Below are 22614 nucleotides of genomic sequence, written 5' to 3' on the forward strand. Positions count from 1 at the left end.
CACACACACTATATATCACAACAAAAAGAAGAAACCATTGAATTAAGCTATCTCTCTTATTAAGTATCTAAGAAATAAATAATTCAGCACCCACAATCATAACTTTTACCCACCAGTAAGGGATTTGTGGGGAAGTCTACCATATAGAGCCTTATATCTGCCCCAGTCTTAGTTTTCAGATTCCGGATAGTTTTGTCTCCAAGTCACTTCTGTCTTTAGAACTAGGGACATTCATGAACCTATAGGGCAACTGGGCCTATGGCACAGAACTTGGCAGCTGACGTTATATGATGGCCAGTCCCTTGGAAACAAGTAAAGCTCTAGAATCTTGAATATAGAAAATGAGGTGTCCCCTGGGAACAGCAAGGAGGACCCCCATCTCTTGCATTTCTCTTGGTGGGAAGAGTGGAGGTAATGGCTGCTTTCTAGACTGTACCCCAGATGCACTTGACCTGACTCTCACACAGGGGAGATGAGTTCTCTAAAAGGCTCCTTTGAAGCATTAAGCAGAAAGAAAAAGAAGAAAATAAATTGGCAGAGATAAAGGAAAAAGCATTTTTCGGGGAGCAAAGAGCTGAGGTTTGGGTCAGCCAAGCCAGGGCAACCTGGAGGGACGTTCAGCAGGATGTATTCTTTTGAAGTAGAGGCTTTCCATTAAACTTTGTCTTTTGAGAAAGGTCATTGGCTGGGCAGGCACCCTAAACTGCAAATCCATTCTGATTGGTTCATTAACTAGGCTACTCCCCACTGAGTGGTTGGTATTCCAGGCCAGCAGGTCTGCATTGGGTCTCTTATCTGAGTCACAGGAACATCCTGTGGTCTGAGCTTCTGCAGAGCGATGTGTCCTTCCGTTTCCCAGTTCTACTTTAGACAGCTTTTGTTGCTGCATTGTCTCTCCTAGTATATTAAAGAACGGTGTGTCTGATTAGGAACTCTGGCTTAGTGAGCAGGGGACATTGGAAGCAAACGGAAAGCGTGGGCTGGTCCTAAAGGACACAGGACAGGGCTTCAGCATGTGCCCCGGGATCCAGGAGAAGCTGCCTGGCTTGACACTGATGCTCTCTGATACTCCCATAAGGACTTTCTGACATGTGAAGGAGACACCAGTCACAGCCAGCCTGCCTCTCCACCCTGCACTGGCTCTGGGCAGCCAGATTCTAATGGGACTGTCCAGGTGAGGCCTTAACAGAGAGCCACTTCTGGGAGGATTCCCCTCAGGGGAGAGCCTCCTGACCCTCTGAGGGTGTTCCTAAGCCTGGGAGCCATTGCTTTCACCTCCCCTAAAAGACAGTCTGAGTCTTTGTGTACTTGAGACCAAGTTCTGGTATCTGCAAAGCTGTGATGTCCCTGCCTCTGTGGTTTCTGGAAGTTTGCATCTCTGGGATCCATGAGATACCAGCTTTGGTCAAGGCAGCCAGGAAGACAAGGAGTTCTCCCCCAGAATTTACATATCAGGCATATTATGCATATTGGCACGGGTATTAATTTTCCCAGCTTCTCCACTTTACATTTGCCTGTCTTCTGGAGCCTACATGGGTAGGAGAAGACAGTGAGAGTCTGGGGCAGGGGGTACACTGACATCTTAGCCTCCACCCTTTCAGACAGAGTCTGGGTCAAAAGCTAAACTGTCACCCTTGTATTTCACAGCCTCCGAGTAAACTGCTGTCCAGTATCCTGGGGAAGAGCAACCTCCAGTTCGCAGGAATGAGCATCTCTCTGACCATCTCCACCGCCAGCCTGAATCTGCGCACTCCTGACTCCAAACAGGTGTGTGGGTGCCCAAGCTCCACAGGGCCCAGGGTAGACATCCCAGGGGCTGCTTGGCCAAACTTTGAACTTGAGCCAACTTGACAGTGTGCCCACTGGCGGATGAGTGATTCTCTGGAATTCTGCTCTAAATGGGGGCTGTTTTGTTGGTGTGCCTGTAACCAAGCAACAGTGATGTCTGTGCAAATGTCCTGGCGTCTGCCCTTGTTTTATAGCCATGCGTTATTGGTTTTATGGGACACATTGTAATCTTATCCTGCTTGAGATAGACAGTGTGCTGAGGTTTAATAGGCAGGAGTTTTCTTCCTCTTGGCATTGTCTGTTGCTTCTTACAGTCCCTCCTGTCTCAGAATGGATGGGCTAGCATACCTGCAGTGTAGACATGTGGAGACAGGCTGCACAGCCACACTTATAAAGGCAAATTCCAGCTCGAATGGCTGCATGCCCGTGTGATGACTGTTTTAGGTTAGCCTGTCTGTCTGTCTGTCTATCTGTCTGTCTGTCTATCCATCCATTCATCAATCCACCCATCCCTATATATCTATAGATCTAGATCTATCTATCTATCTGTCTACCTATCTATCTATCTATCTATCTATCCATCCATCCACCCATCCCTATCTATCTATAGATCTATCTATCTATCTATCTATCTATCTATCTATCTATCTCTGTGTGATGACTTTGTTTTAGGCCTATCTATATATCTACTATTTATCTACCCACTTACCTACCTACCTACCTACCTACCTACCTACCTATCATTTATCCCCAAGATATAGTGACAAATTAGATCTACTGTAGTCATTAGAACCGAATCAGGGCTCTTTTGAGACATAACTGACCACAACTTCTCATTCTACCTTTTGTCTTTGTGACCCACAGATTACCCTTTTCTATCAGCTTTCTAGGGGTTGGACTAAGCAGTTCCTGAGGCTGTGGATGGGAGATGTCTCATTAGCCTGGGCTTGCCCAGGCTGTCTTAAGTTGAGCCCCAGCTGTTCACGGAAGCTAGCCCACTAGGCTCTAGATAGCTATGCAAACTGGACTCTGGCTGCTGCGGCCCAAGGGTCGTTCATTTCCAGGGGCCCTGAGGCTATAACTCTCTACCCTTCTCCACTTAATGAAGGAGAAAGTCCAGTAAGGATAATGCTAAGACAGCTGGTCCTAAGGCCCTGTTCTACCTTGGATAGTCCAGGTTGGGTCTACTTAGATGTCTAATTCTTATCCCCTGCCATATGCTAGGTGGGTCTGAGTGCAGTTTTCCCAACATCCATGACATAGGCAGAGCATATGGCTGTGCCTTTCCTGGGTCCTGAGTTTAGGTCCTCAGTGTAGCAAATAGAGAAAGATAGGACTGTTGCCTCTTCCACCCAGCAGACAAACAGCGTCCATTCCAGAGTGCTGAGGTCTGAGCAGAGGGCTGCAGCGAATGTTTTGGAGGAAAAACAAGTGCTGAGCAGAGTACCCACTCAGACTTCTTATCACCCTTTCTCCCTCTTGGGTACTTGGAGGGGTGAGAGGCAAGCAAGACAGGGGTCATACATTCAGTTGACTGTGCGTGTGGCTTACGTGTATGTATGTGTGCGTACACGCATGTGTATGTGGCGGTATATAGTGTGTGCATAGGGTGTATGACGTGTGTTTGTGGTTTGTGGTGTATATATGTGTGGTGTATAATATGTGTGTGTGATGTGTGTAGTGTATGTGTGTGTGTGGTATAGTGTATGTGTATATATGAAGTGTATGGTATATGTGTTTGTGGTGTATGTGTATGCTATGTCTGTGCTGTTTGTGTCTGTCGTGTAGTGTATGTGTGTGGTATATGTTTGTGGTATGTGTGTGCTGCTTTTGTGTGTGGTATAGTGTGTATGATGTACATGCATGTGAGTGTGTGAGTGTATGTGTGTGTGTGTGTAAACCAGATGATAACCTCAGTTGAAGATTGCTAGACACCATCCACTTGATTTTTGCAACAGAGTCTATCATTGTTCTAGAGTTCACACATTTGCCAAGACTGGCTGGCCAGTGGACCCCAGAAACCCTCCTTTCTTTACCTCCCCAGCGCTGGGATTAAAGGCTCCAGTTCCAGTTTTCCACATCTTCCGGGGGATCAAACTCAGGGCCTCATGCATGTGTGGCAAGCAATTTATCTGAGCCATCTCCTCAGATCTTGGAGGTGTTTTATGAGAAAGATTAAAATTTAAACACCCAAAAATCAATTATACAGCATTAGACACTCTGGGCATTGCAGGGCACACTTGTAATCCAAGAAGTAAGGACACAAAGTCAGGAGAATCAGAAGTTCAAGGCCAGCCTTAGCAACATGAATTCCAGACTAGCCTGGGCTACAGGAAGCCCTGTCTCAACTGCTACCCCCAAGAAAACAAAACCCAGAAGTACTGGCTTACAGCTGGGGATTCAGTTGACTTATTCCTTCTGAGTTGCTTGCCTAGCGGGATGGTAGCGGGATTCTAGGGCACCCATCATCAACTCTGTTGCCTGCTAGCAGCCTCGCTGCTCTGTATTCTCCTAAAACCTCAGGTTTCTCTAGATCGAGGTTTTACAAATGATAACATGCAAAGTCAGCATTTTAAAATAGTTAATATTTTATCCTATAATGATATGGTATTTTCAAGTTTTACAGAAGCACCCGCTCTATCTGACGCCTTCTGACTGTCTCCTGGGGACAAGGACAGAGGACACTGCTCAGAGATAAGCCTGGCTGTGTCGGGATGGAGCTGGGAGCTCTTTTCCCACACAGGAACTCTTCTTCAATGTCGTTACATTGTCTTTAAAAAGATAAAAATAGCACAGAGGACTTACGTAGCTTTTAGAATTTAGGGCAGCTCTTAATTCACTCTGTGTCTACTGAGTTCCACAGACGCTGCAGCTTATAAACCTGATGGAAAATTTCCATTTTAAGATGAATGTGGAAGAGGCCCTGGTCTTTAAAGGCAGTGGATCATGAAAGGGTTTTAATTTGTGGGTGCTGGTCTTCTGATTTATACTTATGTAATATGAATGGGATGGAGGGAAGCAGGCCGTACTTCCTACCATCTTGCCTCTGCTGTTTCCGGAAGCAGAAACTACAAGTTGAAACATTGTAGTACAGTATAGCTCCTTCTCCATCTCTGTCTCTTTCTCTCTCTGTGTATGTGTGTGTGTGTACCAATTTCTCTTAGTCAGAGTTTCTATTCCTGCACAAACATCAGGACCAAGAAGCAAGTTAGGGAGGAAAGGGTTTATTCAGCTTACACTTCCATATTGCTGGACTGGAACTCACACAGGGTAGGAACCTGGAGGCAGGAACTGATGCAGAGGCCATGGAGGGATGTTTCTTACTGGCTTGCTTCCTCTGGCTTGCTCAGCTTGCTTTCTTATAGAACCCAGGACTACCAACCCAGGGATGGCCCCACCCACAATGGGCCCTCCCCATTTGATCACTAATTGAGAAAATGCCTTATAGCTGGATCTCATGGAGGCATTTCCTCAAGGGAGGCTCCTTTCTCTGCGATAACTCCAGCTCATGTCAAGTTGACACACAAAACCAGCCAGTACAATATGTGTGTGTGTGTGTGTGTGTATGTGTATGTGTGTACGTACATATGTGTGGTATATGTTTGTGTGAGGACATGCACATATATGTGCATATGTGTGGAGGCCACAGGTTGACCTGCACTATCTTTCATCAGGCAGTATCTGCAGGTTGATTCAATGGTCTGAAACCTGCTCATTCAGCTAAGCTACCTGTCCCTGCATCTCTAGTACTGAGATTCTAGCCACTGCACTGTTTTCCATGTGGGTTGTAGGGATTGAACTCGGGTCCTCCTACTTGTAAGGTAAGCACTTTACCACCTGAGTCATCTCTTCAGGCCTACTGTTTTTCTTCTGGGCAAAGTCTTGGCATCAGGTTGACCTGGAGTTATTATACTTCTTACTTTGAACAAGCTCCTTGGTCCCTCTGGCCTCGTGTTCTGTGCCTATATAATGGGATTCCCATGGTTCTCCTCAGCTGCTGGGAGACTTAAGGAAGCATTCTGCTCAACCAGCCAGATTTGCACGTGAGGGTAGGTAAGCTACTGTCTCTGGACTTTGCAGTTGTCATTTTCTTTGGGAGGCAGTTTTCAGGAAATCTTGTCACCAGTGTTGCCCGCCAAACACAGCAGGCCCTGTGGGATGTAGCAAGGTACTAATGGCACGTCTCCCTTCTTGTCTCCACTCTGACAGATCATAGCGAATCATCATATGCGGTCCATCTCCTTCGCCTCAGGGGGAGACCCGGTGAGTGGCCTTTGGTTTGTTTCTCTTGCTCTTGCTGGGAATTTCTGAGATGAAACCTCTGCTCCAAAGATGTGCCCTTGAAGCCATGACACAAAAGTGTTGTATGCTGATTTTAATGAACCCCAATGAACTGTTCTGACACCAGTCCAGCTGTTTTAGCATGAGTAAAACTTCAGGCTGGGTTGAACTCCATTCTGATAAAGTGTACATGCTTGGGAACAATTGTGTTGCCCCAGAAAAACAAGTTTTATACCTAATGGGGGAAATGTTCTTTTTTGAAGAAAATGATGCTCTGTAAGAGAAAATATTCATCAATAAAACTTTGTAAGTAGTCCTAGCCCCTGAAGTGGTAACCCCGGCTGTTTATCCCTGTTGGTTTTAGAAATACTCCCTCACTTTCTTCCCCCCTCCCTTTGCTTTTTCTGTATTACAGGCTGAGCTGAGGTCAGCAGTACTGAGCACCTTACCATCAGGCTATGGCTTGGCTGTCACTTTAGTTGTTCTTTGGTGGTAGGGGCAGAGTAACCTGTTACAAAGTGTCAGGAGATCTGTAAGCGTGGCTTCCTGGAGAGGTAGCAGCAGCTCCCGTATGCCTGACCCATCTTGCCACCATTCTTGCCTTCCTTGGGTCTCCCTACTTCATTTCCAAAACCACCTCAAAGGCAGACAGATAATACCGAAGAGGGTAAGAAGCCGAGAGAGGAGGAATGGCATAGGCCTGGCTCTTCCCAGCAGTGGTTGGAGAAAGGCTCTGTTCTAATGTTCTCAGATTAGCTTTCAGTTCTGGGTAAAGTTTTCAGCAGTTAGGAGTGAAAAAAAACTAAAAGTCCTCTCTATTCATACACAGTTTAGAGCCCCAAACCCGGGAATCGTACCACCAAAGTACCACGCTTCGACAGTCGAAGAGAAGGAGCTGGCATCACCTGTACCAATTAGCAATCAAGACAACCCCACACAGATTTTCTAGATGCCTTCTTAATTGCGACTGTCTACTCGGGTGGCTCTAGGTTGTATCAAGTTTGACAGTTAATATTAACCATTGTCAGTTCACCTGGGAATCAGTCCATGGTTTACATCAGGACCCTCGTGATCTAATGACCTGCTAGGGATGGGGGTCCACCAGCTGGGACCATGCCTGCCTCACAGGAACAGTTCTGGAGGAACTGTTTAGACCCCAAGCACAGCAGTGCTCTTGTGTGCTTGTAATGCACACTCCCCTAGCCTGAGTCCCACACCCGGACAGAGGCCTTCGCCCGCATCCCCTCATCTCCAGCTCATAGAAGTTCTCGGTAGTGACTGGTGGGCAGTGAGAAGGGGCAACCACAGTATCTTAAACCTTGGTGACCATGCAGTTCTGATTTGCATTAATAGCTCCCCTTTTGGAAATTCTGTGAAAGCAATGCTTAGTGGTAGTATGAGCAGAGGGACCCAGAGAGAGAACCTGGAAGACCGAATACATCATCTTTTGTTAAAATGCTTTATTTTTCGACTACGAGCCCTTTCATCCCCCCCCCCCCATGATTTCTTCTGGAAACAAAAAAGGAGAACAATAAATGTCTAATCTGGGTGTGGTCATGCATGCCTTTAGTCTCAGCATCAGGAGCACAGGATCGCTTTGAAATTCAGGACAGTGGCTAGCCTCATCTATATAGTGAGACTTATCTTAAAAAAAATTAAAAGGACGGACAACATCTGGTGACATTTGAAGTGATCTATAATATCTTACATTTTCTGAGACTTTTTTTCCTCATCCAAAAACTGTTGTGGTTCAGGTGTAATGAGACACATGCAATCCCAGCATAGAGGAGTTGAGGCAGGAATATTGTGAGCTTTGAACTAGCCTGGGCTAGAGAGTGTGACCCTGTCTTTTCTTTTGTTGTTTGTTTGTTGTTGTTGTTTTTCAAGACAGAGCTTCTCTGTATAGCCCTGGCTGTCCTGGAACTCACTCTGTAGACCAGGCTGGCCTTGAACTAAAAAATCTGCCCCCCTCTGCCTCCCAAGTGCTGGGATTAAAGGCATGCACTACCACTGCCCCAGTGAGACCTTGTCTTAAAAGACAAAGCAAAACCATTCCGGGCTCCTTATTGTCTTTCTGGGTGTAGAGCTTTGCCTTGTGCCTTAGTTTACCCAGTAGGAAACAGATAAAAATGACAATTGAGAGCCAAGCAAGACTTGAAAATACTGCTAATCCATTTTTTCTCCAAAAAGCAACAGGTAGTGGTGATAACAGACCCTGATTCCAGGTCTTGAGAGAACATAAGGAGGGCTTGGGGAGGCGGCTCAGTGAGACCCTTCCCATGTAAGCATGAGGATGTGGGTTCCAGCTCCAGAACCCAGGTGAAAAGATGTTCACTTGTAATCGGGCACTGGGGAGGCAGAGACAGGGGGATCCCGGCCAGCTTAAGTGGTCAGTACCCAGTTTCAGCCATAGTCAGACTCTGTCTCAAAGATGTGAAAAATGGCACCTTAGTTTGGGCACCCCATTCCCTGCATGTGTACACAAGACCCCCAAGAGGATACCATGACCTGTCTCAGAGGTCTGGGGGCTGAGGACAGGGATGCAATAACCACAGAATAAGTTCCTCACAGCCTCTTCTCTGGAATGTAGTGTGCCCACTGTAGAACTGATGGGTTTTGGGGGAACGCAAGAAGACTGCTCTGCACCTCGATACACTAGGAAGCAATGCCAATTAAAGATCAAGATCGGCGACAGAACAGCTACATCCTAGTTTGGTCATGGGCCTTCTGAGAGAAGGATATCATATCTTCCTGGGCCTTCCTTCTCCAGCCATAGTGTAGTGCCTAGACTAGAGAAGGGACCATTCCTCTTAAAGAAGAAGAAGAAGAAGAAGAAGAAGAAGAAGAAGAAGAAGAAGAAGAAGAAGAAGAAGAAGACGACTTTCTTGTATGAACCACTAGAGCTGACTAGCTACAAAAACCAAACAATAAGACTCCTTGTATTTGTATGTTTTCCTTGAACTCTAACCCCACCCTCTATCCCCCATCAAATTTGGAAGATACAAACGAAGACTGGAAAGCTGATAGCACGCAGTTCCGTTATTGTACCACAAAGACGGTTTGTTGTAACTAAATGTACCCCCTCCTGCCCACCATGCTTCCCTGAGCCGCCCGCCCGCCCGCCCGCCTGCCTGCCGGGGTGTCAAGAATTTCCTTTTGGGAAGGTAGCTCTGCTACCATGGTACCCAGGTGATTCAGTTCTGCTAATTTCTCCAGATTCAGCCTCCAGTGTGCATCCTTAGGCACAAAAGTGACAGCAATTTTGGTCAATTAGAGCAAAAGGCACCGGCTCTCTGCTTCTTGAAAACCCCCAGCTCCTAACGTGTGGGAAAGCTGGCTGCGAATCTTGATCCTGACCCTGTAACTGCACCCAAAGCTAACTCGAGCACAGGTGATCCTGGGTTCTCAACTAGTTTTAAAGGGCCACAGAAAGGTCAACACAGTGCTAGAGGCACACCCCAGGGTGTGCTTCAGGACTTCGATCAGCTGGTTAAGATGTTCATGAAGCTCCTTGGACAATTGTGACTCTCACATCCCATGAGTCTAGGAGGAGAGTAAAGATAAACGCCAAGAGTTTTTAAATCCTCAGAAGACGCCCCTCCATGGACATGAACAGTGGCCATTTTTACCGTCTTCCTGTCCTTTCTCTAGTCAGTCTTTGGAATATTAAAGACCAGGAAATGTATTCTGCTCAGAGGAGCTGCAGAGCCCAGGGTCCCTTGGTCTCCACTAGAAAGTCTTCCTGCTTCCGTTTTCCTGCAGGCTTGGAGAGTGCCACGTCCACCCATCCCTCCCCTTCACAGGCCTGTCAGGGTTTTCTGGATCTCTGTTAGGAGGAGAGAGGACATTTCCTTATAGATGAAACAGCAGAGGCCAGCCCAACCACTGCGAGTCTGACATAGGAGCAGTTGAAGTCTTTTGGAGCATAAGATTTGGAAAGTAACTACACAAACAGGCTGACCTTTCAAGTTGCCCTCTGCAGGGTGATGTGTGTGCTGCTAGGGTTTTAACTGTCCGCTTGCCCCCACCTACAATCACTTAGGAAGAGAGCTTCAGCTGGGAAACTGACCTGTGGGATAGAAAGAGCCAGTCCACTGTGGGCGGCAGAGGTCCTTAGGCAGGGTTCCTGACCAGCACAAGAGAGGAGAGGTCAAACAGAGCAGAGGGAAGCATGCGGGGATGCGTTGATTTTTTTTCTCTGCTGTTGAGCATGAGCGGGAAGCTTTAAGGTCCGGCCTTGACTTGCTCGCATTAAGGAGCTGTAACCTGGAAGTGTGAGCCAGAGAAACCCTTTCTTCCCCCGAGTTGCTTTTAAGTCAGGGTGCTGGGCACAGCAACAGCAGCGGTGCTGAGAAGAGTTCCTGTTTGGTTGGCAGAGGGAGGATCTGGGGATGGAACACAGAGTTGTGCATGGTTGTAAGTGCGCTGTGTCGGAGCAACACCCCAACTTGAGCAGCTCTTGAGGACCAAGCCACCCCAGAAACCTTAAGGCTATTTTGGTTTATTGTTCTGAATATTCAAAAATATCAGTGTTGTAGGGAAGTCTCTCTGGCTTTAAGAATTAGGAAAATGGAGCTTGAGAGACGGCTCAGTGGTTAAGAGCACTTACTGTTCTTCCAGAGGACACAGGTTCGGTTCCTAGGGTGGCTCACAACAGCCTGTGAGTCCAGTCCCAGGGACCCAGCACCTCTGGCCTCCATAGGCATGTGCATTCATGTGTACATATGCCCCGCTTCCCTGCCCAACACACACACACACACACACACACACAATTAAAATACTAAAAACAATAATACTTTAAAAAGGATTTTTAAAAGCAGACTACTTGCTCAGAAGCCAGTGTATGCAGCTGTCTCTGCTGACCATCAAGGCCTCAGAAGGCTGGGGGAAACTCATTTCACACCAAGGGGTGAGACTTCTACAGAAAGCCAGTGAGATTTTGTTGTCTGTTTATTTGACAGTTACAATGTTGTAAGCTAGCACGCACTATTGTTTGACATAATGAGGTTGATTGCGACCATTTCGGGTGTGTGTATGACAGGTGAGTTTCATGTGTATATATGCTTCGATCATATTTGTGCATTTGCCCTCCTCTTAACCCTCCCTTTCCTGGCAGCCCATTTCTACCTGCATATCTTTCTTTCTGATTCTTACTTCACTTAATAGACTGACTCGAGATATCATCCGTTTTCCCAGAAATGAGATAACTTCATTCTTTAGCGCTGTATAGAACTCCATCGTGTAGCTACAGCACACTTTCTCCATCCCCTCATCTGCTGAAGGACAAGCGGGTTGTTTCTGTATCTCACCTATGATGAATATCCTGTCTTTGAACACCTACCCTAGTATTTTTCCCAACAATTAGTTCTTGAAGTATAGATTCCAAGCCTGCTGCTGCTGGGACTTGCCAGCAACGCTGTTTGGAACTCCAATGGAACACTGGGGTACATCCCAACTATCTGTCTTAAACCTTCAGGGCATTCTCACAGGACTTCAAATTTGAGGATGGCTCACATACACATCACTGACAGCCATGATTTTAAACTTCGGTTTATATTGAGCTTTCAAAAGATCCTTGTGGCCAGGTCTCAAATCCAAATCGGCTAAGTCGGATGAACCAATGGGACTCCAGCACCAGTTTTGAAAGTCTTTGAGGAGAGCCAGCACCAGGAGGTCAGGTGCTTGTCGCCCTGGCTGCTCAGAGTGTGGCCACAGACCGCAGCATGTCCCCAGGGGAGCTAGGTAGTGCTAACTGGTTCCTCCAGCTCTGCCTAGTCTGCACTCAGATCTCTGAGGATTTCCAGCACATTCACATTTGAAGACTTGTCTCAAACCATGTCTATTTTGGATCAATTTTGTTAGCAGTATTCCTTTCTCCCAGTGCTGAGGAGGCTCGGGGCCCTCCCACAGTAGGAAAGTGCTGGTCTGTCAACTTTCTTTCCAGCTGATTCTGGGCTGTGTGATGGATGGATGGACAGACGCTCAGCATACTGGGCTCTGCATCCCTCTTGGCCGTACCACTTGCTGTGATGAGTGATCCAAACAGCTCTTTTTCCTTCCACAGGACACAACAGACTATGTTGCCTACGTCGCTAAGGACCCTGTCAATCGCAGAGGTAAGCAATTGCCTGACCCATTTAATCACTCACTCGTGTGAAGCCAGGCTTAATACCGAGAACCAGATGTTCCTAATTACCTAAGCTCCTTTAGCAAACGAGCCCATGTCACATGACATGGTTAAGGGTAATTGAGGCCTGCAAGAGTAGCTTGTCACCTGGCTGAGAGAGAGCCTACTGAATTCCGAGCCATCCTGTGTCAGGATGACCCTGTGGTTTGATATACTTGGCTCACACGAACCTCTCTCACCCCGTGCTCTGATAATGGCCTCTGTGACGCCTGGGAAACGCTACCCCTACCCAGCCTCCTGCCCAGCCTCACCCAGTGTGGTGTGCACACTGCCCTGTCTCCTTCTCCGGGTCCCAACACCTAAGCTCAGGGTGTGCTGTCTTCTTATACCCCGTTTGAGCTCCTGGGACCCCAGACATAGTCTGAAGAGGTAGGATCTCTCTTATAAAGCAAGAGTGGACAATACACTGGAGGAGGCGGGCTCAGGGCATCCACCCTTGAACACTAGATGGCTCTGGATGCCCGCCATAGCTACAAGGAAAATGTCATTGACAAGGCCCAGTGGGCTTTGTCACCACGCAGAGTGGCACTGCCCTACACAGCAGCCGGGTTGCCGCCTTCCTCCTGGCCTTTGTCCTCTGTGCCGGAAGCTGCTCTGTTCACTTTGCTTACGTACTCACAGACATATTTTCTCCATCTTGATGAACAACGAACACGCTCAGTACTCATGATATCTAAGACTTTTGTTGTCCTTCTCCCAAGCCATAAGGGCCTAGTAACATGGGATGGGAGCTCCCCCCGTGGCTGCAGGGGCTTCAGCAAACGAACCCTCGTACGCCAGCTAATACTAATTGTCAGATTGACAAAGCCTAGAACCACCTAGAAGATGAACCTCTGTTCTCTGTGTGAGGTGAGAGAGATCCTAAATCAGATCAATTGAAGTGGGAAGGCCCAGCCTCACAAAGGGTGGCATCCTCCACGGGCTGGAGTCCTGAGGTAAATAAAAGGAAGAAAGCCGGCTGAGCGCCAGCTGTCGCCACACTCTGCTTCCTGACTGTCTGTGCAATGTTACAGCTGCCGCAGGCTCCCGACAGCATGGCTTTCCCACTGTGATGGGCTGTACCCCCAAACTGTGATCCAAATAAGTCCTGCCTGCCTAGAGTTGTTCTCATCAGGTGTTTTATCACAGTGATAGGCAGTAGTAATTGTGCGACCTGTGACCAGAGCAAGGCTCTGGCAGAGCAAAGGGGTAGATAGTTAATATGCCAAATATGTCCTTGTGAACTGCTTCTGACTTGGCTGTAAACGTTTGCATTGCCAGCCAGTTCTGGGTGCAAGAGCACAGCACTAACATCCTATCAGCGATGGTTTGAAGTTGAAGAGACAAGATGTTACAGGGAGTCTGAAGGGTCTGGCTTTCTTCTTCCTGTTCTTCCCCATGCAAACTGGAGCTTCAAGAGTCTTCTCTAGGGTGACAGGGAGGGAAGAGGGTTCCTGTAGATAATACAGTTCTGATCTAGAACTGCACTTGGTTTCCCTGAACAGAGCTGGGGCAATTAGACAGTTGGATAATAGTGTGTGTATGTATATGCAGTTGCACATGTTTGAGTGTGTGTGTGTGTGTGTGTTTGCCCAGGTACAGGTTTATGTGTGTGTGTCTGTGTGTGTGCACATGCATGCATGCATGCATGCATGCGGATACACATGTGTGAGTGTGCTTGTGTGCAGGGGGAGGTGTGTGTGTGTGTGCACATGCATGCATGCATGCATGCATGCGGATACACATGTGTGAGTGTGCTTGTGTGCAGGGGCAGGTGTGTGTGTGTGTGTGTGTGTGTGTGTGTGTGTAGACCAGAGGACCACATTGTGTTTCATTCCTTAGATACTTTCTACCTTATTTTTTGAGGTAGAGTCTCACTGGCCTGGAATTCTCCAAGTAAGCTAGGCTAGTCAGCCAGTGGGACCAGGGGGTTAGCCATCTTCTCTTTTCCCAGGGTTGAGATTGCAAGTTTGTCCCATGACACCTGTTTATTATTGTTATTGTTATTGTTATTGTTATTATTATTATTATTATTAAGCCTTGGTCTGAGGAATCAAACTCAGGTCCTTGTGCTTCTAAGGCAAGGCTTTACCAATTAAATGATCACTTTGATTTTTCTTTGAAAAAACAAGACAGGTCTGAGGAGAGAAGAGAAAGGGCTGTGGTGGCCTTGAGATGCTTTGTCAGCATTACTACTAGCCTGTCTTCTCTGGTGACTGTACACAGCCGGTATTGATCCCAGGCGAGCAGGGTTATACCTATGACAGTCAGGACTGCTGCTAGGAGCACTTGAGCAAAAGTCCTTCCTGCAGGCTTAGAGGCTCAGTGTGCAAGGTAGCAAACACAGGTGACGGTGTTTGAAGCAACAGGGACATGTCACCTCACAGTTTGAAAGAAGGGATACCCAGTTCATGGTGTTGTCAGCAGGGCTGTGTGGGCTCCCTCTAGGTTCTGGAGAAATCCCTCCTGCCTGCTTCTGGCTTCTGGTAGTTACTGGTGATCTCCACTGTCCCTTGGCTTGAAGGTATGTCTCTGAAATCTATCCTCACATCCTCTTTGTTTCTGTGAATAACGAAGGATGTCTACAGAGATGGGACTTCATGGTAGCTCAGGGCCCCTCTATCCCACTGTTACCCTGTTCTAACTGGTTACATCTGAAATTACCCAGTTTCTGAGTAAGGACAGCCTCTGGGGTCCTGGGGTTAGGATTTTTGGCATACCTTTTTCCTTTCAGAGGATATAATTGATCTCACAGCGTAAGTCAGCCTTTTTAACTATTTTAGCACCGTCCCCCTGCAAAATCAGGGTGGGCATGGAGGAGGGGAGGTCTCAGGCACTGTCCCCCCAAAACTCTATTTGGGTTAGAGTCAGCTGGAGTTTGTTCTCTGTTTTGATTTGCTTCAAAGTAACTGCAAGCGATCTGGGCAAGTTTGTTTTTCAGACTTCTTTTGTAGGTCAACAGTCCTCAAGGTGAGCTGCACTTGAGAGTGACTTAGGGTCCCTCTAAGGAAAACCTCAGCGCTCAGGTCTGAGAGAGTGGGATCCGGACAGCACTGTGTTTAGACAGTGCTTGAGGGCCTGGGGAAACAGCTCAGTTGGTAAAGTGCTTGCTGTGTAGGTGGAAGAAGCTGAGATCATTTCTCGGAACCAGTCTGAAAAGTGTGGGCACTCACTCGGAATCCTAGCATTGAAAGGAGGAGACAGGAGGACTCTTGGGCGGCCGGCCAGCCTAGCCCAGTTGACAATTTCAGGCCAATGAGAGACCCTCTCTCATCAAATAATGTGAATTTCCACTGAGGAATGAACGGCACCTGAGGTTGTCCCGTGGCCTCCACACACACATGCACACATGAAGATGAACCCCACACACAGCACACACATAGGTACTTTGTGTGACTCTGACATATAGCGAAACTGAGTGCTCAGGTGTAGTCTGTGCCCCCAAGGTGTCTGTTCTCCAAGTACTCCACTTTGGAGTTTGTAAAGGCCCAGCTTCCTCAGTGTTTTGCATCTTCTGCCCATCCTCACCTTTCAGAGTCAAGGCGCCAGGCTTTCCTCCATAAGCGCTCAGTCCCTTCGCCAGCCTCCCTCTGAGGTGGACCAGCAGTGCTGTCGGGAATCCTTACAGTCTCGCCTTGCAGGATAGTGTCTCGAGCTTTTCTGCAGACACTTTATCGTTGTCTCTCAGTTATTAAGAGTTCACAGTTTCTGTAGTTAATTCAGTGGAAGGAAAGGGAGCCTGATTTCCTGGTCACCAAGTCCTGGGGAGACGCCACCAACCATCGCAGGGACGTCAGGATTGCACACGAGTGAAGTGTCAGGAGGCCGGTGACCAACAGGAGGTGTACACAATGACTGATGTTTGTAAAACTGCAACAGAAGGTGTACACAATGACTGATGCTCGTAAAACTGCAACAGGAGGTGTACACAATGACTGATCTTTGGAGAACTGCAATTTCTAATGTGTCAGCTTTGTTGGATTTAATGCATGATTCTCTTTCATTTTTAAATCTTATTTTTCCCCCATTCTCTGTCTCTGTGTGTGTGTGTGTGTGTGTGTATGAGTGTGTCTAGATGTAGTCTTTGGGTATCTTTCTCTATCATTCATTCCTCTTTTATTTTTGAGATAAGGTCTCCCCCTGAACCACGAGCTCATTTATTTGACTAAACTAGATAGCCAGTGCCAGTACTAAGGGTCCATCTCCCATCTCTGCTATGTTGTGTTTTTCCTCCCACATCCTTGTTCCCAGAAATAACAACTCTGAGACTCAAAATATATTTACAAACAGCTTGGCCATAAGCTTTGGTTGGTTCCCTGATGACATCATAACTTAATATCCCATTTATTCTAACCTAAGTCCTGATGACATTATAACTTAATATCCCATTTATTCTAACCTAAGTCCTGATGACATCATAACTTAATATCCCATTTATTCTAACCTAAGTCCTGCCACAGGTTAGTTACCTCCGCTCAGCTCCCATGCTTCTGACCCCCTCCACGGTCCCACGTGGACTCTCCCCACATCGCTCTATCCCAGAATCCTTTCTGCCTACTGGATGTCTCACCTTCTATTATACTACCCTTTCCTATAGGCCACAGATATTTTTAATTGACAGGTGATGTTGCCATACAGTACTCAAGAGATTTTCTCTGCATGTCTTGTCTCACCAGCACTGGATTTCCAGATGTGCCTGGCTGCACACAGCTTTCAATGTGGGTTCTGGGGATCTGAACTCGGGTCCTCATGGCAAACACTTAACCAGCGGTCCCTGCTTGATTTTAATGGAGACCTACTTGTGTTCATTTATGAGGAGCAGAGCGAGGTTTCAGTGTATACAGTGTACAGTGATCAAATCAGGGTAATTCACCTTCAAACTTCAAGCTCCTGCTGTCTTGACTCCCCGCCGTGATCGACTGTAACATGGAACTGTGGCCCGATGAACCCTTTCTCCCTTTTGCTTTCATTGGGGTGTTTTTGTCACGATGGAGCCATCTCCTCTGCGTCCCTACATTGTATTCCCTAGTGTTTCAAGTCAGAATTCCTTGTCAATGTTTCACTATTACTAAGTTGAGGACAACTTTCTCTAAATCTGTTGAACAGATCAAGATTCATCTCTCAGGAACTAGTTTAAATCTATTGCTAAGGTTCCTGGGCCTTAGGGAAACTCTGTCCAAGATCCAGTGTGTATTGAGGCTTCTTTTTAAACACTGCTTCTCAAGAGAGGTCAGAACCCCTGGGTGATAGATTCTGGGAGCATCAGAACCACTGTGGGGTGAAAGAGGTGGCTCAGTAGTTAAAAGGACTTCTTGTTCTTGCAAAGGACCCAGGTTGGGTTCCTAGTCCTCACAGGGTGTCTCAGAAATGCCTGTAACTCCTGTTCTGGGGGAATCATCTGCCCTGTTTCTAGCCTCTTTAGGAATTTCATGTGTGGGAAACACTCATGCCCATAAAATTAAAACAAATATGTTTTAAAAGGGGAAATCATTTGAAATGTAAATAAAAATATATTGAATAAAAAAAAAGAAAAGAAAAAAATAAAAGCTTTACTTTCATGGAAAAGCCCTCTAAGAAATGCATGTGCCCATCACCCACCCCTATGAGATGCCCCAGGGATGAGACATCGGGTTGGTAGAGACATACCAGGGTCCATACCAGGAGGGAGGCGTGTGGCTCTTTTTTCTTGCACCCCAGATAGGGCTCTTTGTCAAGGGGTCCAGAGAGCCCTGGCATCGTCTCTAATGAGTGCATGTCCCCTTTTCTCCAAGCTTGCCACATTCTGGAATGCTGTGACGGCCTAGCCCAAGATGTCATTGGCTCCATCGGACAAGCCTTTGAACTCCGGTTCAAACAGTATTTGCAGTGTCCGTCCAAGATTCCTGCTCTCCAGGACCGGTGAGTAGTGGTGCCTGTCTTTCTCTGGGGTGTATCTAGGGTCTGTAAACTTTCCTTTAAAACCATCTCACAGCACCACGCTCTGGACAGACGCATTTCCCGGGCTCACAGACACTTGGCTGGTACTTAGTAGAAGCACAAGAAGCCGACAGATGGACGCTCGCATATGCCTCAGAAACATTTCCCGGGCAGGAAACATTTTCTCGAAGCTATAGAGACAGTAACAAGGTTACCAAAAATTTCACTGTCCCATTGTGAGTTCTCCTGTCCTTTGATCCCTTCACAGGTCCCCTTGCTAGGTCTGTGACCACACCGGAGTCTGTGCCCCATCTTTTGGTTGTCACAGTTAGCCAAGTCGGGCCCCGCCTGCTGACAGCATCTTTTTGCTTTATTGGCCTCCATGACCTAATATCTTCGGAGATGATCATCAGCCGTGTGTCTCTGTGTGAGGTCCTTAAGCTGTTGGAGTCACCTTGGCTTCATCTGGAAAACAGAGATAAGAATTGCTTGGTAGTTTTTTTTTACTATTAAATGAGATAGCAATTATCACCAAACACAGAGAGTGTCTTCTATTGGGGTGTAAGAATATTCCATGATGTAGAAAGTGGAAAAATACCATGGGGCATATGGGACATTCAGTGGTCTTCTGTTTTTGATCTTGAGTCTGTTCTGCCCTTGATTACCTTCCATAATGAAAAGCTACTAAAGCCTGGGAGATGGCTCAGCTGGTTAAGTGCTTGCCCTGTGGGCACAGGACCTGAGCTTTAGCTCCAGAACCTATGTCAAATAAATAAAAAACCAGGTCCAATGGTGTGCACTTGTAATCCCAGCACTGGGAAGGGAGAAACGTGTGGATCCCTGAGGTTCCCTGGTTAAACAGCCTGGTCTTTCAGTGAGTTCCTGGCCATTGAGAGACCCTTTCTTAACACTAAGGTGGATAGCCCTCGAGGTTGACCTCTGGCTTACCCCATTATTAAATGTATGAACACCTATGTACATGCACCTACATATAAATAAGCGTATACACACATAGGAAAACCTTTCTAACAGTGCACTCACTGTGAACTGTTTCTCTTAGGTTTATTTCTTATTCTTGTCAAACTCACAAAGCTACCTTCTGTGGCATCATCATGGAACCGAAGTCTGATCTACTCCCTTTATAAGGGTATCTTTCAGTTCCTTTGTCTTCTTCACCTTTCTGGAAAGACCTTTAGTTCTGTGTCCTCATCAATTTGTCAGGATGCCTGTAAGGACCCACTTTGCCCAAGCAGGTAGGGGCTGGAGGAGGAATGAGGGAAGTGGCCATAGCCCAGACAGCTCTGACCCCAGAATGAGCCTTTATTTTGAATGTGACTGGAGTAGTTTGTTTATAGAATCCATCGAGGGCCCATGCACCACAGATTACATTCTTAGAATTTATAAACTTATGAGAAGACTGAATTGCAAAAGGCCGCTTGTGTTTTGAAGTTGCACTGCCCTGGTTAGCCATAGCTGTCAGCAGACACAGCCTAGGGTCACCTGGCAGAAGGAGTCTCCTTTGAGGAATTACCTAGATCAGATTGGCTATGGATCTGCCCGTGGGGGAGTACTTTGCTTATTGGTGCAGTGGGCTAGCCCACTGTGGGCAGCATCATTCCCTGAGCAGGTGGTCCTGGGATATATAAGAAATCTAGCTAAATATGAGCCGGTAAGCATCATTCCACAGTGGTTTCTGCTCAAGTTCCTCTTTGATTTCTCCCCATGATAGATGGTGAACTTTTTAACTGAATTAAATCCTTTGTAAGCATTTGAGCTGTTTCCTGGTTTTGGCTCATATGAACAAAGCTACTGTGAAGTTGTATTCAAGCCTTTGGAGAGCTTGAATCTTTCAGTATTCCTGTGTATATGCCTTAGAGCAGAATTATTAAGCGAATGGCCGTACTCTCTCCCATTTGGGAAACTGTCTTGTTGCTTGCTCCCTGCACCCTTGCAGTAAGAAACTATATTAGTCAAGGTTCTCTAGAGAAATAGAACTTACACAATGAGTGGTTTATAACAACAGAAGGTCCAAGAATCCAGTAGTTGTTCAGTCCTTGAGGCTGGATGTCTCAGCTGGTCTTTCGTATACACCAGAACCCGGAAGAAGTAGACGCTAATGCCAGTGAATGCTTGTTAATGAGAGGGAAAGCAAGCAGGCACAGAGCAAGCCAGCCTTCTTCTTCTGTGTCCGTTCTATAGGCTGCCAGCAGAAGGCATGGCCAAGATTCAAGATGGATCTTCCCATCTCAGAGATCAGGCTTAAAGTGGGTCTTCCCACTTTAATAGATTTAAGGAAAAAAATCCCTCACAGGTGTGCCCAGTCATTTGTATTTTAATTAAGTCCATATGTAGTCGAGTTAACAACCAAGACCAGCCATCCCAGATACTCTGAAAAAAATCACCACAAAGCAAGAGGGGGCTATTTTGGCTTGCGGTTTTGAAGTACTGTCCATCATGATGAGGAGAGCAAGGCTGCAGGAATGTGAGGTGCTAGTCACATGACGTCTGCTGTGAGGAAACAGGGAACAGTGGGTGTAGGTGCTCCACTGGCCTCTTCCTAGTTTAGGGTGAGTTTTCCATCTCAGTTAATCAGAGCAAGATAACCCCTCACAGGCAGCCCGAGGGTAACCTAATCCAGAGAACTCCCCATGGTTGTGCTGCACAGTGTTTCCTTGGTGATCTTAGAACTCATCCTGCTGACTCACACTGCTGTTCTTCTACAGCAGCTCAGTTCCCTTCAAGTAATTAGTGTTCTTTTCTGTTTCTCAAACTGGTTCAGCTGAATTGAACTATTAACAATTTTGTTCTTCTACCTCTCAAACCTGCTACTTGCTCAAGTGGTGAGTTGTTAAAATTTTCTTCTCGTGTTTGCAGTGATAGCAGAATTTTCAATCCTAGAATTTATTTTTTAAAATTTCTTTATACATACTGGCAAGCCACATTTTGTGAGACATATTTTCATATTTAGTATTTTACACAGCATTTCTTTCTCCCCCGCCCCCTTCCATTCTCCCTCTTGCTCCTGCCCTGCTCCCTCTGGGCCCCATAGATTTTTTTTATTTGTTTCTCATTACAAATGGTTGTGAGCCACCATGTGGTTGCTGGGATTTGAACGCAGGACCTCCGGAAGAGCAGTCAGTGCTCTTAACCACTGAGCCATCTCTCCAGCCCACACATCATTTCTTTTGGTTGACTGAACGTATTTAGAGGCTTTTTTTATTTTTCCTTAAGTCTGAGATGTTTTTGTCAGTTTCCATTGACTTATTTTTCCTGTCTAGGTGCTATCCTCTCTTATTCCTTCATACAGCTTACAAATTATTTTTTGCTGACATTAAAAATGTAAATAATATGACTGGAGAGATGGCTCAGCGGTTAAGAGCACTGACTGCTCTTCCAAAGGTCCTGAGTTCAAATCCCAGCAACCACATGGTGGCTCACAACCATCTGTAATGGGATCTGATGCCCTCTTCTGGAGTGTCTGAAGACAGTGTCAGTGTACTTACATATAATAAATAAATCTTTAAAAAAAAATTTAAAAAATGTAAATAATAGAAGGTAGCAAGACTGAAACTCATATTTCTTCTCCTCTAAGATGTATATTGTTAATGTTTGTGGTTGTTTTAGTGACTTTACTGAAATAATTCTATAAACTCTACCATCCGCTGATAGCTCTGCTACTTCCCTCACTAATGACTGAAGAGCCTTATAGTCTTTACTGAAGGGCTACATGTACGTGCCTGTACATATGAAGTGTATGTGCATGTATGTACACATGTAAATGTCATATTGTGCATGTGTATTTGTGTGTGTGTACATGTTGTATGCATGTTGGTGTGTGTTGTATGTATACATTTCTATGTATATGCATATATGTGTGTATATGTATATATATGCATATATGTTTGTGTGTGTTATATGCATTTGTATGTAAATAGGGTGAATCAGTTGATTTTTATTCAACTTTCATGTTCTACCCGTGAGATGTTTAATGGTAGGCCAGAAGTGAGGATTTAGAGCCTTGTTACACGCAGTAAGCATGAACAAATGCAAATGTATGTAGTTTCTAGATGAACATGTTAAAGTTTATTACTGTCTCAGCTTCTCGTTTTAGGATCTGTGATGGCTGTTCGTTGTGGTTGTTTGTTTCAGAGACCCCCCCCCCCCCTAATTCCAGGCACTGTACATTCTTTGTCGATTTCTTCCACTAATAAAAATTGTTTGACCCAAATGTTATTCCCAGCCTCAAGCGGGCCCCATGATAAACCCTCACTGCTGAATGTTTCTGATGGATGGCCCCAGGCAAGCTCTGCATCAGGTTAAATAAAGACAGCTTTGGCAAACACAAGCAGATGATAAGTGCTTAAGGAGACAGGAATGCTAATTGCTCTAATTTGGTCACTGTGTGCTGTAGAAATGGATCAAGTTAGCACACAGCACCCCATAATAAATGTGCAAAATTACTA

General features: G+C 46.2%; 1 protein-coding gene across 2 annotated transcripts in view; it reads left to right on the forward strand.

Annotated features, from left to right (window-relative positions):
- The window catches only part of Shc3 (SHC adaptor protein 3), a 126037-nt gene that overhangs the window by 73747 nt on the left and 29676 nt on the right, over positions 1 to 22614 (forward strand). For both annotated transcript variants that reach the window (XM_052156969.1, XM_052156968.1), the window contains exons 4-7: positions 1648 to 1767; positions 5998 to 6051; positions 12134 to 12185; positions 18007 to 18133. In XM_052156969.1, coding sequence (XP_052012929.1) covers positions 1648 to 1767; positions 5998 to 6051; positions 12134 to 12185; positions 18007 to 18133 — 353 coding nt within the window. The remainder of the gene's footprint in view (positions 1 to 1647; positions 1768 to 5997; positions 6052 to 12133; positions 12186 to 18006; positions 18134 to 22614) is intronic.

Source organism: Apodemus sylvaticus, chromosome 14 (genome assembly GCF_947179515.1).
Source record: "Apodemus sylvaticus chromosome 14, mApoSyl1.1, whole genome shotgun sequence".
Lineage (NCBI taxonomy): Eukaryota > Metazoa > Chordata > Mammalia > Rodentia > Muridae > Apodemus > Apodemus sylvaticus.